The sequence below is a fragment of the Pectinophora gossypiella genome, chromosome 18 (assembly GCF_024362695.1).
Source record: "Pectinophora gossypiella chromosome 18, ilPecGoss1.1, whole genome shotgun sequence".
NCBI lineage: Eukaryota > Metazoa > Arthropoda > Insecta > Lepidoptera > Gelechiidae > Pectinophora > Pectinophora gossypiella.
The window spans coordinates 3,925,370-3,941,231 of NC_065421.1; the positions used below are offsets into that span (position 1 = coordinate 3,925,370).

Consider the following 15,862-nt stretch of genomic DNA (forward strand, 5'->3'; position numbering starts at 1 on the left):
TTAATATCTGAAATCAAAGATAATAATAATTTACTTATATAAAACGTGTACAACTCATAATTGTTTAGACATAAAACAACTACAGACTTAGTATATATACTAAGTTTATTAAGTACATAATAATATGTAGTTGAATGATAGATAGTATAAACGTGTTGTGATAACATGATACAAATATCTTATCTATCTATCCAGCAGTGAGATGATGCAGGCTAGGCTGAAATTTAAATTTAAACACCATTTCATCTGTCTGATCTATAATGTTCAATGTAGGAATAGCATCGTCTCGAAGACGCCTCCACTTTGAATTAGGAACACACATAAATGAATCCGCAGTAAAATGTTTCGAGCAAATACGGCTGTACTTATTTGGAATCCAATTTCGTCTATTAATGCGAATTATCCATTCTTTCTCTTTGTTATCGTCTACAGGAAATCTAAAAATTAAAAGTATCGATAATTTTAGTACATCACTATGGACAATCAACATAACCTCAAATCAATTCCGTATTCATCGATGAAACGTATAATATAATGGATATCTCAAATATTTTATGCTACAAATCTATTCAGCAAAACATATTACTTTCCTAAAATTGTTCAGCAGTTCACATTTCACTAGAAAATTACAAAAAACTTACCGATGAAACGACAGAAGTTGTTGGCTATTTTCTTTTCTTCCTGAATGTGAGCTGCAGCCCCATACCACACAAGACATAATGTCACACAGTCGAGACACTCAATTATTTGATATAAATAAAAGTTTCTTTCCATTTATTTGGAAAAATATTGTTAAATTATCACTTAAAACAATCTGAACACAAGACACTCGTAAACACAGTTGACGCGACCGTGTCAAATAGTTCGGTAAATATAAGTAAAATCTTCTTATGTATGTTACTATGTATTTGGCCGAGTTAAAATGAGTCCAATAGGTCCAAATGACATTTCATGTTGTGACAACCTCGGAAAAAATGAAGCAAAGAGCGAATCATTTGTCCTTTTCTCACTCATAGTTTGTGTCGTAAGCTAGAAGAGAGCCGGTTTATAGTTTCTGAATTCTTATTTTAGCCTTCCTTCTATGCTTTAGTTATTGTTCTGAGCTCCGAACTCTCAGAGGAGAGGAAACAGACGACTCACAGACTTGCAGTCACAAGTATTCTGTGGCAGTCACTCACTGAGCTAAAATGGGCATTTGTATATTGATATTACAAAAAATAAGTATTTTTAGCTGGTGTTATAAACAATTTGTGGTTGCCGATGCTTGCTGAATACTTGAATTAATAATAAAATTCGGTGGGATTCTGTGTAAACTGAAATGAACGCGTCCATAGTCTACATTGTCTACGTCTATTTCCTTTCCCTCTCTGACATACGCATTTCCATATATTTTTATCACATTTTCTCAATTCATAGACAATAACAAAATTTTGCGAAAGGAAACGTCAAACAAAATAATAACCTCAATACCAACACAACAATTCACTGCATTATTTTCTCTGTCTACTGTGGTTTTCCAGTACAATATATACTTTGTTTCGTTTGTGAATGGATTTGTGAATATACCTATGAAAATGGACGGCCCGCCTGGTACAGGACCGACAAATAATAATGGATCGATGCCACCGCCGGGTATGGGAAATTATCCCCCTATGCCGCCGCCGCCGCCGGGAGCTATGCCACCTCCACCGATGGCGCCAGTCGGTGTGATGCCTCCTGTAAGCTCCGCTAGTGGGCCTCCCAATATGCCTGGTGGACCACCAGGTCCTCCTAACATGCCGCCGCCTGGTATGCCCCCGCCGCCAGGTATGATGGGAATGGGCCCTCCACCTCCAGGAATGGGCCCTCCACCTCCAGGGATGGGCCCTCCACCACCAGGAATGGGCCCTCCACCGTCAGGGATGGGTCCTCCACCGTCAGGGATGGGTCCTCCACCTTCAGGGATGGGTCCTCCACCACCAGGGATGGGTCCTCCACCGCCAGGTATGGGCCCTCCACCACCAGGGATGGGCCCACCACCGCCAGGGATGGGCCCACCACCGCCAGGAATGGGCCCACCACCTCCAGGAATGGGTCCTCCACCTCCAGGAATGGGCCCTCCACCACCACCTGGGATGGGACCCCCTGGTATGGGAATGGGTCCTCCACCCATGGGTCCACCAGTAATGGGCCCACCACGAATGATGATGCGTGGTGGTAATATGAAAGGAAACTTTGGAAATCAAGCCATGGATATGGGCCCCCCTGGTATGGGGTCTTGGGAAGGCCAAGGCCCTCCTGTTTGGGGAAGGCCAGGACACAGCGATGCTCCACCGGGATGGGATGAAGAAGGAGAGGAAGTGGAGGAACCTGAGGAAGAGAGTGAAGACCAAGATCAAATGCAACCCCCACCGGCACTTCCTTCATTGTTGACAATGAAGATTGATACACCTGAGGAGTTTCGTAACAAGCCACCTGCGGTGGGTGGGGTTGTGTTACCAAAGGCATTGGAAGAGGCTCTTGCTTACAAGGATCAAAGACAGGCTGCACTGGGTGATGAAGATGGAGAAAAGGAGTCTGGTGAGAATTTATTTAATATAACAAAATTAGGCATATTAACATAAACATGACAGCATTAATAAGCAAAACAAATGCACAAAGCCATCATATCTTGGACATTTATAGAATTTTAATTAATTTCTCCTCTATGTTAGTGGGCTCTGTTTTCCGCATTTAGACTCTAAGATGGTCCATTATGCGTGTAAAATTTCTCCTCTAAAATGTGTGTGTAATATTTCAGAGGTAGAACCAGAACCAGAAGCTCCCCCGGCCCCAGTGATCAGCACTGAGTATGATGCTGAAGAAGACGAAGGAGACTCGGATGAGGACAATATTCCTGATGCCCCACAGCCACCTGTTATTTCGAAACAAGAGGTAATTTACGCCCTCATTATCGCATTTAATTATTGGATGCTTTAACTCAAAAATATCTATATTCAGTTGGTAACATAGTTACACTTTAATTAAATCATATATTTTTACATTAAATGTTGCAAAATGTCTCACCCAGCAGCCAGGAACATTAGCTGCAAGAAAAACCTCTGCACAGGGCCCTAGATGTCTAAAAAAAAATATTGACTACAATTTCAGTAATTTGGCTGCCTAATATTTTTAATTAGACTCTGTAATAGTTTAATTACCTCATAATGATCATCAATGTCATTTAGTCAAAGTGATCCATTAATTATTGAATTACCATGATAAAAATATGTTTGTTTTGGTTACATAATGGAATGAGTCAAGTTAATAGTCTGTTAATACTTCATAAAGCACCTAATGGGACTTCATTGTTTTGAACTTGAATGAGAGTGCTTCATTACTTAATAAATTACCATAGTAAAAAAGGGTGTTTCTTTTGGTTTCATAATGGAATGCAAAGTTAATACTCAGCTATTTTACTTAATACTGTGTACATTAACTAATGTGATGTTGTTTGTTTGTTAAATTTTTAGGGTGCAAACAAAACAAACAAGAATAAGCGTAAGAAAAAGAAGAAGAAGGTGGCGCGGCAGAAGAGGCGTGAGCAGCGAGATGAGATGACTAAGAAGAGGGATGAATCCTCCATTGATGATGGCAAGAAGACCAGTGATAAGGAGAATGAAAAAGAGGCTGACATAGAGTGAGTATTCATGGACACTATTGGATGTTAATGTAAATATTGCCTGGAAGAGATTTAGTATATACAGGGTGGCCCAGAAGTTCAGGTTCAAAATGAAAAATTATAAAGAGGGGCTCATTAGCTACCAGAAACACCCCCATGTATGTTCAGCAATTATTTACGGTTTAGGAGATATGACCCATTTTGTACCTTTTTCTAGATTTTCTACCTTACTTCAGAAATAATCATTTTGTCGCTATCCCTTTCTTAATAATTATTTTATTTAACATCATAACTATGCCTAAGGATATGTGCCGCTCAATCAAAGATAAATCAAAGTGAAATCAAAGACATACAGAAACATACATAGGGGTGTTTCTGGTAGCTAATGAGCCCCTCTTTCTAATTTTTCATTTTGAACCTGAACTTCTGGGCCACCCTGTATATATATAATACATAAACTCACGCCTATTTCTCACCGAGGTAAGCATAGACTATGGAATCCCATTTGCTTCGATCCTGACACACTTTTCTTGCTTCCTCCAATAATTGTTGCATACACGCACGCCGGAGTAAATCATACTAAACCTTTTCTAAGGACATCTCCAATATGATCAATATAATGTCCTTCTAGGTTTTCCTAAGGTAGGTAGATAAAACCACTAGGTATTGTAATATGTCTCTTGCCCCCTGACATATAATGTCGTGCGGCGCGTATTATATTGACGGCTTTGACCAATGATCACAGAAAATCAACGTGGATAAACGTCTTTCGGCCCTCGATATAATTTCGCCGCGCGTGGTGCGGAACCCGTGCCCGTGATCTTTCGCCATTCGTCGTATTTATTCTCCATAATTTTATAATTTGATATCATCTTACGGCACGATGGGTGGTGATGGAGACCCGACGTGCCGGCAGAGTAGTAGCAGGAGAGTAGGATGAGTAGTAATAGCGAAGGAAACAGTAAACACCAACAGGAATACACAGTATATTAATTAGCACTTCACAAACAAGAACTTAACGAAATAATAACAATGCTATGTATAAAATATGATGAAGATTTTATGATCACAATTAGAGTTAGTGGGCACGGCCAGAGCTAAGCTCTCTGGTAAGGAGATCAGTTTTTGCAGAGTTTGTACTCTGCTACAATCTTCCTTTATGGTATCTTGAATAAAGGCTATTTTTAGTAATAATTTATTAATTTTTAAATAATTTATATTGCAATATAAGTAAGTAGCTGTTGCTCGCGGTTTCGTACGCGGGAAACCCTACTATTAAAACTATAGATGTTTCATACAAACTTTGAAATCCCTTTTTGACCCCCATAGAGGTTGAATTTCGAAAAATCCCGTCTTATTAAGCAAAATCATGCAAAATTTGAGTTTCTGAGATTTCGTGATGAGTGAGTGAGTCACTCAAACTGTACAAAATTTCCTTCTCTCTTTTGATTCACTAACATGCTTAAAACTATCCTTTAGATATGTGCAAGAGACCATCCACTTCCACGAACTAGAGCCGATGTACCGGCAGTTCCACCGGGTGCTGGAGGCGTTCAAGATCACGGAGAAGAAGGAGGAAGTTAAAGAGGAGATGGACACGGACAGCAAGCCTGCTGCCAAAGTGCAGGAGAAGGTGCAAGACCAGTTCGCCGCCGATGAGGAGGCTGTCGAGGTGAGTCCATTTTCGACCGACGAATCTGCGTCAAAACAGTGCGCAATACCCTCTTTAACCATAAGGCCACACAGGGCACATATCGGCGCCGACCCTCAGGGGCCCCCAAAGAACCGAATAATTTTCCTAGACATTTATATTCAAAACAAAACTGTCGGGAACATTAGGCGGTTATCACACGTCGCCTTACTTTTCATCACAAAAGATAGATACAGCTCAGAATGAAATAAACGAAATAATTCTTAAGCTTACGTATTTATTGCTGTTGTAAAATGAACGAAAGCTGCATACTCATCATGAATGACATATATTTATATTTTATATTGGATTACCCATAATAAATAGTAATTATAGAAAAATGTTAGTAAATAAATTATTTAAAAAAAACACTCATGGGCCATTTATGTATACAAAATGGTGTTTGAAAGTGTAAACATGTTATCTAATGTTACATAAAATAGTAATTATAACTGGCAATATTCAGAGTATGAATTTCCCTATATTATTTCCCATTCGTAAAGGCCACGCCAAATCAATCATTCTCGGAACAAAGATACATAAATCTCTCTTGACGTAAGTAATTAGTCTGTTAAAAACACAATGAACTATTAATGTCTACGAACTTTATGAACTGCTTGGCAGGCACTGGTTAATTAAAAAACAACCAAAGAAGATAAATAATTAGTTCTAATGTAGATCCTTTAACTAACTACTATATTTCTTATATCATCATCAGCCCATTAATGTCCCCACTGCTGGGGCACGGGCCTTCCCTATGGATGGATAGGGTGATCGGGCCTTAAACCATCACGCCGGCCCAGTGCGAATTGATGGTTATTAACGACTGCTAATGCAGCCGGGACCAACGGCTTAACGTGCCTTCCGAAGCACGGAGGAGCTCGAGATGAAAACTTTTTTTTTGTGGTCACCCATCCTATGACCGGCCTTTGCGAAAGTTGCTTAACTTCAACAATCGCAGACCGAGCGCGTTTACCGCTGCGCCACCGAGCTCCTCTATTCTCCTCCTCTATATTATCCTCTATATTTCTTATATAAAAATATAAAAATGCCATAATAGGGGGCGAGCCTATTCGCCCACGATTACACGTGGCCTTTAAATCTACGAACCACTTCATTGATGACGTCTCACGACTGTATTTTCATACGAATTCCATAAAAAAAGTTTTGAACTTTCGAAAAAGTACGTTTGAAGCTAGTTAGTGCCTATCCATGCGTTTTGCATTGTACATCTTGGCGGGGACACTACTGTGCCCCCAGATCTCATTTGAGTAGGCTGTCAAATAGCCCATTACTTCTCTACTTTCATCATGCACTTTTGTACCGCAGGTTTTCCTATCACGAAGGTCAGGGATTCCTGCTCTAAGCAGATTTTAAACAAGCCACTATTATGTAATAATTTGTACCTTTCTTTTGTAAATTATTATAGTATACAGGGTGATAGTGACATGGTAACGAAAACTTTGAGGGATCATTCAAACCATGATTCGGATTGGATATCAAGTGGAGTTTTCCGTCGCAAAAGTATGAAACTAATAAATTAAAAAAAAACAAAATATTTCATGAATTTTTCCGACAGAAAAACTTGATATCAACTCAGAATCATGGTCTGAATCATCCCCGTCAGTATTTGTTACGGTGTCACTAACACCCATATGTACTTGAATGGCTACCTGTACTTACTTGTGAATCGTAACGAAAACTAAGGGGGACGATTCAGCATATTATTCTGAGTTAATATCACGGACGGCAGAAATGACCACGGGGATGATTCAGACAATGAATCATGGTCTGAATCATCCCCGTCAGTATTCGTTATGATTATTATGTCCGGAGTTTAAGTGACAACCACTATATGAGACGCCTCAAAAGGACGCACATATGGGATAACATACAGTAGCACCTTAATGAAGGCAGCCTTCTAATGAGGGGGCCTGTCTTGCATGTTAATAAAACCAAACCATCAAAACTGCTTATGGTCAGTCGACCGATCGCATGTTTGGGCACAAAAATGAAAAAAAAAAAAAAAAAAAATTCGTTATGATGTCACTAACACCCTGTATATTACTTTCGCTCAGAAAAACGCGGCCGATGAAAAGGAACGCCTCTCGAAGCGCAAGTTGAAGAAGCTCTCGCGTCTGTCTGTCGCTGAGCTGAAACAGCTGGTGTCGCGGCCGGACGTGGTGGAGATGTATGACGTCACAGCCCGCGACCCCAAGCTGCTGGTGCAGCTGAAGGCGCACAGGAACACGGTGCAGGTGCCGCGACATTGGTGCTACAAGAGGAAGGTAAACTGGCTTGCTGTATATTTTATTTATTTATTTGAAAGACGAACACAACGTTAACAATCATAATAGAGGATAACATTTAATAGTATATGTAATATGTAAGCTATTGCACCAGATTGTTAAACCAGATTGATAAAGTGTCGTACAACCTGATCGACCGTATAAACTGTGTAGGAAAAAGAAAAAATAATAATATAAAAACTAGACGAAAACAGTTACTTATCTACGTATTAATTAAGTACCTTTATAACACCATTCGTTCCTTAAGTCAATTTTAAAATATAACTCGAAAGGATTTAAACTAACTATTCGGAACATAATCTATTATCTATATACATAAGCGAAATACCACGCACTGATTGGTCACGATATCACTAGTCTAAAATTTTGCTTAAGGGTTCCTTTTAGAACGTAGCTGCTCCCTAAGACGGGATTTTGCGGAATTTAACCCTCAAGGGGATAAAAAGGCGGTCAAAGTTTGTATGAAACTTGTAGTTTTAATACTAGGGTTTCACGCGAACGAACAGCTGGTTTTATATAAAAACATTTTTCCCAGTATTTGCAAGGCAAGCGTGGTATAGAGAAACCGCCGTTCGACCTGCCGGACTTCATCAAGAAGACGGGCATCATGGAGATGCGCGCTTCGCTCCAGGACAAGGAGGAGACCAAGACCCTCAAGGCCAAGATGCGCGAGCGCTCGCGGCCCAAGCTCGGCAAGATCGATATCGACTACCAGAAGCTGCACGACGCATTCTTCAAGTAAGTTTAGATAGTTTTGTTATGTTATTATCGTAGATAACGACTGTGCACAGGAGATTATTTAATGCCATCCTCACCATAGGCTACTTGACAACCTACTCAAATGAGATACATATTTACGAAGAGTCAAAACAAGAGTTTTGAAGATACAAACTCCAAAGAAATACTGTCCTGTGACGTCATCAATAAAAGCGGTCAAATGTCGCACTCATTATAACTTAATTCATAAATACAATTCGAAAATAAGTCGAAAAGTAAAAGGAGATGATAAAAGAAGATTTTTGATCATCTTAGACTGCTGGCTTATATGTATTTGTAGATTAGCATTTTATAATTTGTCTTTGACCCAGCCAAATACCCCATACTACGGACTATCTCTCCTTTTATCGTAAACTAGACTACCGCCCGCTACTTAGTCCGCGTGTACTTCGGTTATCGCGCGCGGTATGTTTTTGGACCCCCTTTTTATCCCCTTGGGATTTCCGGGATAAAAACTATCCTATGTTCTTCAAAATCAAATCAAAAATTCTTTATTGCACACAAAAAAATATACAAACATTTATATTTTTACTTTTACATTTAAAATATTATAAATAAACAAAAATCACTGTGATCCCTAGTTTGGTTAAAACATGGTTAAAACATTGCAGGCTGATCACCTGATTGTCCAAAAGTAAGATGATCCGTGCTTCGGAAGGCACGTTAAGAAAGAAATCCTTGCATGGGAATTAATATAATTTTATACAGCGCACAAAACGCCGCCCGTGCCTCCGATGCCTGTTATAACCTTTTACACTATTATATTTTGCCTGCTAAGACAGAGATATGATCGAAACCAAGAGTTATAGCGACTCAAAAATTGACGATCTGTCTATGCCAGTGTGACAACTGGCCTTTGTTTCCCTTCCATAAGTAATATAGCTTGAGGCGCCGTGACGATCGAAGAACAGAGTTTTGGTAAGTTGTATGAGTAATACCGTGAAATCAAGTGGGTCTAATTCCGCTGAACTGTTTTTATTTTATTATAGTTCATATTCACTGTATCATTTTCGTAATATTCATCCCAAAAATATGACCTTATATAGTATAAATTAAATTAAAAATATAGGGGGGTTAAAAATGGAAATTTGACATTTGCGCATATAATAGTAAATGCGCAATGCAAACAAATGTCAAAAAGAAATTTTGCTTTTTTAGGTGAATTGCTTTGATGTGGCCTTTTCACCCTCCAGGTTTCGCACATGAATAAATGGTTCTAATTTATATTGAAATAGGAGCTGTATCTTTTTGCATAGCAAACGTCTCATCCGCCTAAATTTACTGCAGCTACTCACAACCTGTATAGCTGGGGAAAAGAAACTGCAAGAAAAACATCGGCACGAGGAGCTCGGTGGCGCAGCGGTAAACGCGCTCGGTCTGCGATTGTTGAAGTAAAGCAACTTTCGCAGGGGCCGGCCATAGGATGGGTGACTACAAAAAAAAAAAGTTTTCATCTCGAGCTCCTCCGTGCTTCGGAAGGCACGTTAAGCCGTTGGTCCCGGCTGCATTAGCAGTCGTTAATAACCACCAATCCGCACTGGGCCCGCGTGGTGGTTTAAGGCCCGATCTCCCTATCCATCCATAGGGAAGGCCCGTGCCCCAGCAGTGGGGACGTTAATGGGCTGATGATGATGATGGTCATACTTAAAAAAAAACATAAAATTTTAACAAATCAATCAACTAGAACTAGACATTCTTAAAAAAAAAAACAAAATATTAACAAACAAATGAAAGTGTATAATGCGATATGTGTGTGCAGATGGCAGACGAAGCCCCGCATGACGATCCACGGGGACCTGTACTACGAGGGCAAGGAGTTCGAGACCAGGCTGCGCGAGAAGAAGCCTGGAGACCTGTCGGAGGAGCTGCGCACAGCACTCGGCATGCCCGTGGGGCCAGGCTCGCACAAGGTACTGCGCGCTGTAATACCTCTAATCTCTCTCTTCATTTAAGAGCTGCGCTCTTATCGGTGGAGTAATCGCCATTACTCCATAGATAGGGCGTGTAGAACGGTGGTTGCCCCAATCGCCTTCCGTTCCGCAGTACACAGTTCAGTTCTGAAGTGTAAAATTTCCGTGCGCCAGGTGCCGCCGCCGTGGCTGATCGCCCAGCAGCGCTACGGGCCGCCGCCGTCGTACCCCAACCTGAAGATACCGGGGCTCAACGCGCCCATCCCCGAGGGCTGCGCGTTCGGCTACCACGCCGGCGGCTGGGGCAAACCACCCGTGGACGAGACCGGCAAGCCCTTGTATGGAGACGTGTTCGGACACCAGAGTCAGGGGCAGGATGTGAGTATTATGCATATCACTACATAGTATAAAACAAAGTCGCCTTTTCTGTCCCTATATCCCTATGTACGCTTAAATCTTTAAAACTATGCAACGGATTTTATTGCGGTTTTTTTTAAATAGATATAGTGATTCAAGAGGAAGGTTTATATGCATAATAACATCCATTAAATAGTGGAGAAATTCTGTTATTTTTGTAAATAATTACATTTTTTCCTCAGCAAAAAAAAAAGCGTCCTACCAAAAATGATGAATCTATATGGGCGATAGGCTGATCCCCTATCACCATACGGTTCATCATTATCCACCTTGGGACTATGTATCAAAAGTGGCTGCAAATAGTCTTCTATTTATTTGCGGCTCTGCCCATCCCTTCGGGGAACATGGGCGTGAGTTTATGTATGTATGTATGTTTCCTCAGCATTGCACCCGAGCGAAGCCGGGGCGGGTGTCGCTAGTGTAAAACAAAAGAATAAATAAATACAAAAAATACATTAAGTAAACTTTACGGCGGGTGAATTGTAATATAGCATTGATAAAGTATCATCAATGTTCTTGTGATAAATTTTATTGTTGAAATGATGTTCTCAGGACGCAGAGGACCAAGACATCGATAGGACGATGTGGGGAGAACTAGAATCCGAGTCTGAGGAGGAATCCGAGGAAGGTACGTAACTTCACACGGTTTATTATTAAGTTCCATTCAAAAAACTTAAAGTCTACACTAAACTTTATAATATATAACTTTTTTTTTTTTGACTATGGTGGTAATTCCTGCAGACGCCATCTAATTTTATTTTAAGTTATAGCTGTCATTTTCTTATCCGTTGAAAAAGAAAGAGATGGGTAATCGACAGGCACAAAACTTATGGAACGTACGTCAATTTTAAGCAGAAATCTAAAACAACCGTCTAAACATTTTACATCGGCCAATAACCCGACAGAATTAAGTTGACAGCACACGTCAAGCGGTTTGCATACCAGCGAGATACTTTTTGATTCGCCCGGGTTATTCATTCATTTACTCATTCTTCCTAAAATTTACGACTGTCAATCATCCGTCTCTTTCCTTTTCGGCGAATAAGATGACAGGTATAACTTAAAGTGAAATTAGGAGGTGTCTGCAGGAATCGGGGCCTATACTAAACTAAGGTTTAAGGTTAGGTTAGGGGTTAAGTTTTTTAGACTTTATAATAGACGGCGTTACGGCTTACCACCTATTACGTTGGCCTAACAGACAGCTCGGTGAGGTGTGGTTCATCATCATCATCATCAGCCCATTAACGTCCCCACTGCTGGGGCACGGGCCTTCCCTATGGATGGATAGGGACATCGGGCCTTAAACCATCACGCGGGCCCAGTGCGGATTGATGGTTATTAACGACTGCTAATGCAGCCGGGACCAACGGCTTAACGTGCCTTCCGAAGCACGGAGGAGCTCGAGATGAAAACTTTTTTTTGTGGTCACCCATCCTATGACCGGCCTTTGCGAAAGTTGCTTAACTTCAACAATCGCAGACCAAGCGCGTTAACCGCTGCGCCACCGAGCTCCTAGGTGTGGTTACTAAGTACTAAATGGGTACATCAGGAGATGGATGTACCTGTGACTACCCCAATTGGGAATGTAGTCGTTAGTCCACGACTCTTATTTACATTGTAATAATGTTATTTGTATAGTAATAATGTGCAATTTTTGACGATCTAATGATCGTCAAGTTTGTTAATACAAACCCCCTAAAATCTTATTTAGCCTATTCGATCCCACTGTCGGGCAAAGGCCTCCCCTTGATTTTTCCACTCCTCTCGACTTTGCGCGATCTCCGGCCAATCCCTCCGATAAGCATTGAGGTCGTCACACCATCTTTTACGCGGTCTTCCTCGACTTCTATGCCCGCCCTGAGGTATCCAGTGAGTACGACCCGTGCCCATTGCCATGGAAAATTCCACTTGATATTAACTCAAAATAATGAGCTCAATCATCCCTCTCAGTATTCGTTACGATGTCACTTACACCCTATACAAGTACATATTGGTAGCCATAAAAGTAGGTATGGGTGTTAGTAACACCGTAACGAATACTGAGGGGGATGATTCATACCATGATTCTGAGTGGAATTTCCTGTCGGAAAATTCATTAAAATGTTTGTGTTTTTTTTTTTTAATTATTTTACATTCCATACTTTTGCGACGGAAAATTCCACTTGATATCAACTCAGAATCATGGCCTGAATCATCCCTCAAACCACACATCACACCCTGTATGATTTACAAATATTGTTGTGTTTAACAGAGGAGTCAGGCGAGGAAGGTGAGAAGGTCGGCGAGGGCGACGTGGCGGCTGGCGTAGCCACCCCCGGGGAGGGGCTCGTGACCCCGCTAGGGATCAGCTCCGTGCCGCCCGGCCTCGAGACACCCGATACCATCGAGCTGCGGAAGAAGAAGGTTGATACCGACACCGAAGGGTGAGTGTGATATAACAATAAATTCCCCGTCCTTTGTAGCTTAAATAAATTAGTGTTTGTCTGTTGGCAAACCTAATAAATAACATACATCATTAGCGTTACTCCGTTTCTCACGGGGTCCGTTTACCTAACCGAAGGTTTGACAGGTCTGGTTTTAAAAATGAAATTGTGGGACGAGCCATGGTCGAAACGATTCTATTTCTAAAACGATTTTTTTTTTAATTTTAAATAAAAGACAACACTCCCTCTGGCAATCCGCCATCGATCTCCTATCTCGCTCACACCTATCACTCTCCCTTTCATACACCTTAACGTTCCATTTCATTCAGCCTACTATTAGTATACTTCCAATACCATACCTGCGGACTTAGCACCGTAAGCGCGCGACTCTTTCACGCCTCGACATACGTCACCCGTCACTCTCTCACAGTACTGCACAGAAAGAGACAGATGATCTCTGTCGCGACGAAAAAGAGTCGCGTGCTTACGGTGCTAAGCCCGCTGATACATTGTTGTATTTTAAGAAGTGTTTTCTGAAATGCATACAATATAAATTGGGGTGTAGTCTTTGGAAATGTATAATTATATTACTTTATTTATAAAATAATTTAATGAGTTTATGGCGTTGCGAACACGTAGAGATGTCACTTATGATAGAGGATTTTCATATTTTGATCACATTTTGTTTTGTAAAGTTTAACAGACATGGACATATGTATCACATTATCACATCACATTATTCTCGGTGAAGTGTGAGTACTTAGTTCATCTTGTGATGGATGTATTCATCTTTATCTTGATCATGCAATTTGTTTCAACTATTATTTGTCGATATAGTAATGTTAATGTACTCGTGTTGCAGCGGAGACACCCCCGCCCTGTACCAGGTGCTGCCGGAGCGCCGCGTGGGGCTGACGGCGGGCATGATGGCCTCCACGCACGTGTACGACATGAGCGCCGCCGCCAACCCAGGTACCCAACACATTCATTATTATTAACATTGCTATTTTTTATAACCACAGGGAATGACATTTGACGTCATAATTGGGTATTTGACTGGGTCTAAGATAAATTATAAAATACTAATTTAGAAATATAAGTCAGTCTATGATAATCAAAAATCAATCTCATTTTACTTTTCGACTTATTTTAGAATTTTATTCATGAATTAAGTAACAATGACGTTTGACCTCTTTGTTGATGACGTCACAGGACAGTATTTTCATACAAACTCCAAAGAGAATTTTCGTTTTGACTGTTCGTAAAAAGTATCTCATTTGACTAGCTGTCAAGTAGCCTATTGCGTTGTATCCTAGGTCGACGATAAATTATGAAATTCTAATCATTATCTTTTTTCTATTTAAGTTACTCGTGAATTTCAATCAAGAAAAAGTTTTTGTATGATGTCACAATTATTTTTTTCGTACAGTCCTAGTAATTTCTTGTTTTTACATTTAGTAAAAAGTAACTGATTTTATTAGTTAGAAACTAACCTATTTATTAGTATCAGGCATCATAATCGCAATCGTGGATCATTATAAATTTTGATAAAATTTAGTAATGACTTCACCATTTTACGCGATAGAAAATCTCTTTTGACATTTCGAAAAAAGTTTCTCATTCGACTAGGTTGTTTATGCAGCTTATTGCGCGTTCATGTAGCAAGTTGTTTATCCTCCGACCACGTCCGCAGGCAAGCGCGCAGTAGCCGCGCCGGCGGGGGCGGTGAGCGAGGGCGGCGCGGCGGGCGCGGGCGGCGTGGAGGTGGCGCTGGACCCGTCTGAGCTGGAGCTGGAGCCCGAGGCCGTGGCGGCGCGCTACGAGCGGCACCTGCGCGAGACGCGTCCGCGTGCGAAGGAGGACCTCTCCGACATGCTGGCTGACCACGTCGCACGACAGAAGGTACACCTATTTTTGTAATCATCGCCTCTATAAAGGGATATTTTCTAGATATTATGTTTATTGATTATAGTCAGCGGACCCTGTGAAAAACCATCGGTAGCAATGTATTGTAGGATTTACGGGCATACATACGTACATATAATGTACATACACCTACTTGGAAGGTACATTCTTCCTTTTTTGGAAAGGGGTCAGAAAGTTTGATTTGAGGGTGATTCACAGATTATTAATGCATTTTTTTTTTGTTACAGAATAAGAGAAAACGCCAGCAAAACACTGATTCCAAACAAGCGAAGAAATACAAAGAGTTCAAGTTCTAGAAAGAAAATATTTATAGTATTAGTTATAAGTATTTTAAGAGTTAATGTAACTTACGAGTTTCCAGCTGGTGTTAACTATAAATTAAGTAAATGAAATATAAAATTAAAACAAGTTGTTTCGTTTATAACCTGTGTACACAAAATGCGCTATCTTTCCAAATGAGTCAAATTGTCGAATAGTTTCCGACACGCATTTATACATAAAAAGCATTTTATCGATGTATTGGAAAAATATTTAATGAAATTAGGTTTAAAATATTAAAAATTGTATTAAAATATGATAACAAAGGGGATTATTATAATCTATGACTAGTTTTAGTTTATCAAAAAAGGTTTGTATCATTTTTATGGGGTATACTCGGCAACGCGGCTTCACTGCGGATAAGTGAAGGGTTTTTACGTATGCTCAATACTTTGTCAATAAGGTTATTGAGCGCCACCTAGCGTTGAATAGCAAGCAATTTTAGTTTACTA

The 15,862-nt window shown here is 40.5% G+C and overlaps 1 protein-coding gene across 1 annotated transcript; it reads left to right on the forward strand.

The window, feature by feature from the left end:
* The first annotated feature begins 1,437 nt into the window (after nucleotides 1-1,437).
* On the forward strand, nucleotides 1,438-15,484 carry LOC126375242 (splicing factor 3B subunit 2). Its single transcript, XM_050022152.1, has 13 exons — nucleotides 1,438-2,559; nucleotides 2,780-2,913; nucleotides 3,492-3,658; nucleotides 5,120-5,312; nucleotides 7,409-7,618; nucleotides 8,175-8,377; nucleotides 10,176-10,326; nucleotides 10,501-10,704; nucleotides 11,296-11,371; nucleotides 12,995-13,166; nucleotides 14,029-14,138; nucleotides 14,860-15,068; nucleotides 15,320-15,484. Exons 1-13 carry the CDS (start codon nucleotides 1,569-1,571, stop codon nucleotides 15,386-15,388), a joined length of 2,889 nt encoding a protein of 962 aa, XP_049878109.1. The 5' UTR covers nucleotides 1,438-1,568; the 3' UTR covers nucleotides 15,389-15,484.
* Nucleotides 15,485-15,862: the final 378 nt, after the last annotated feature.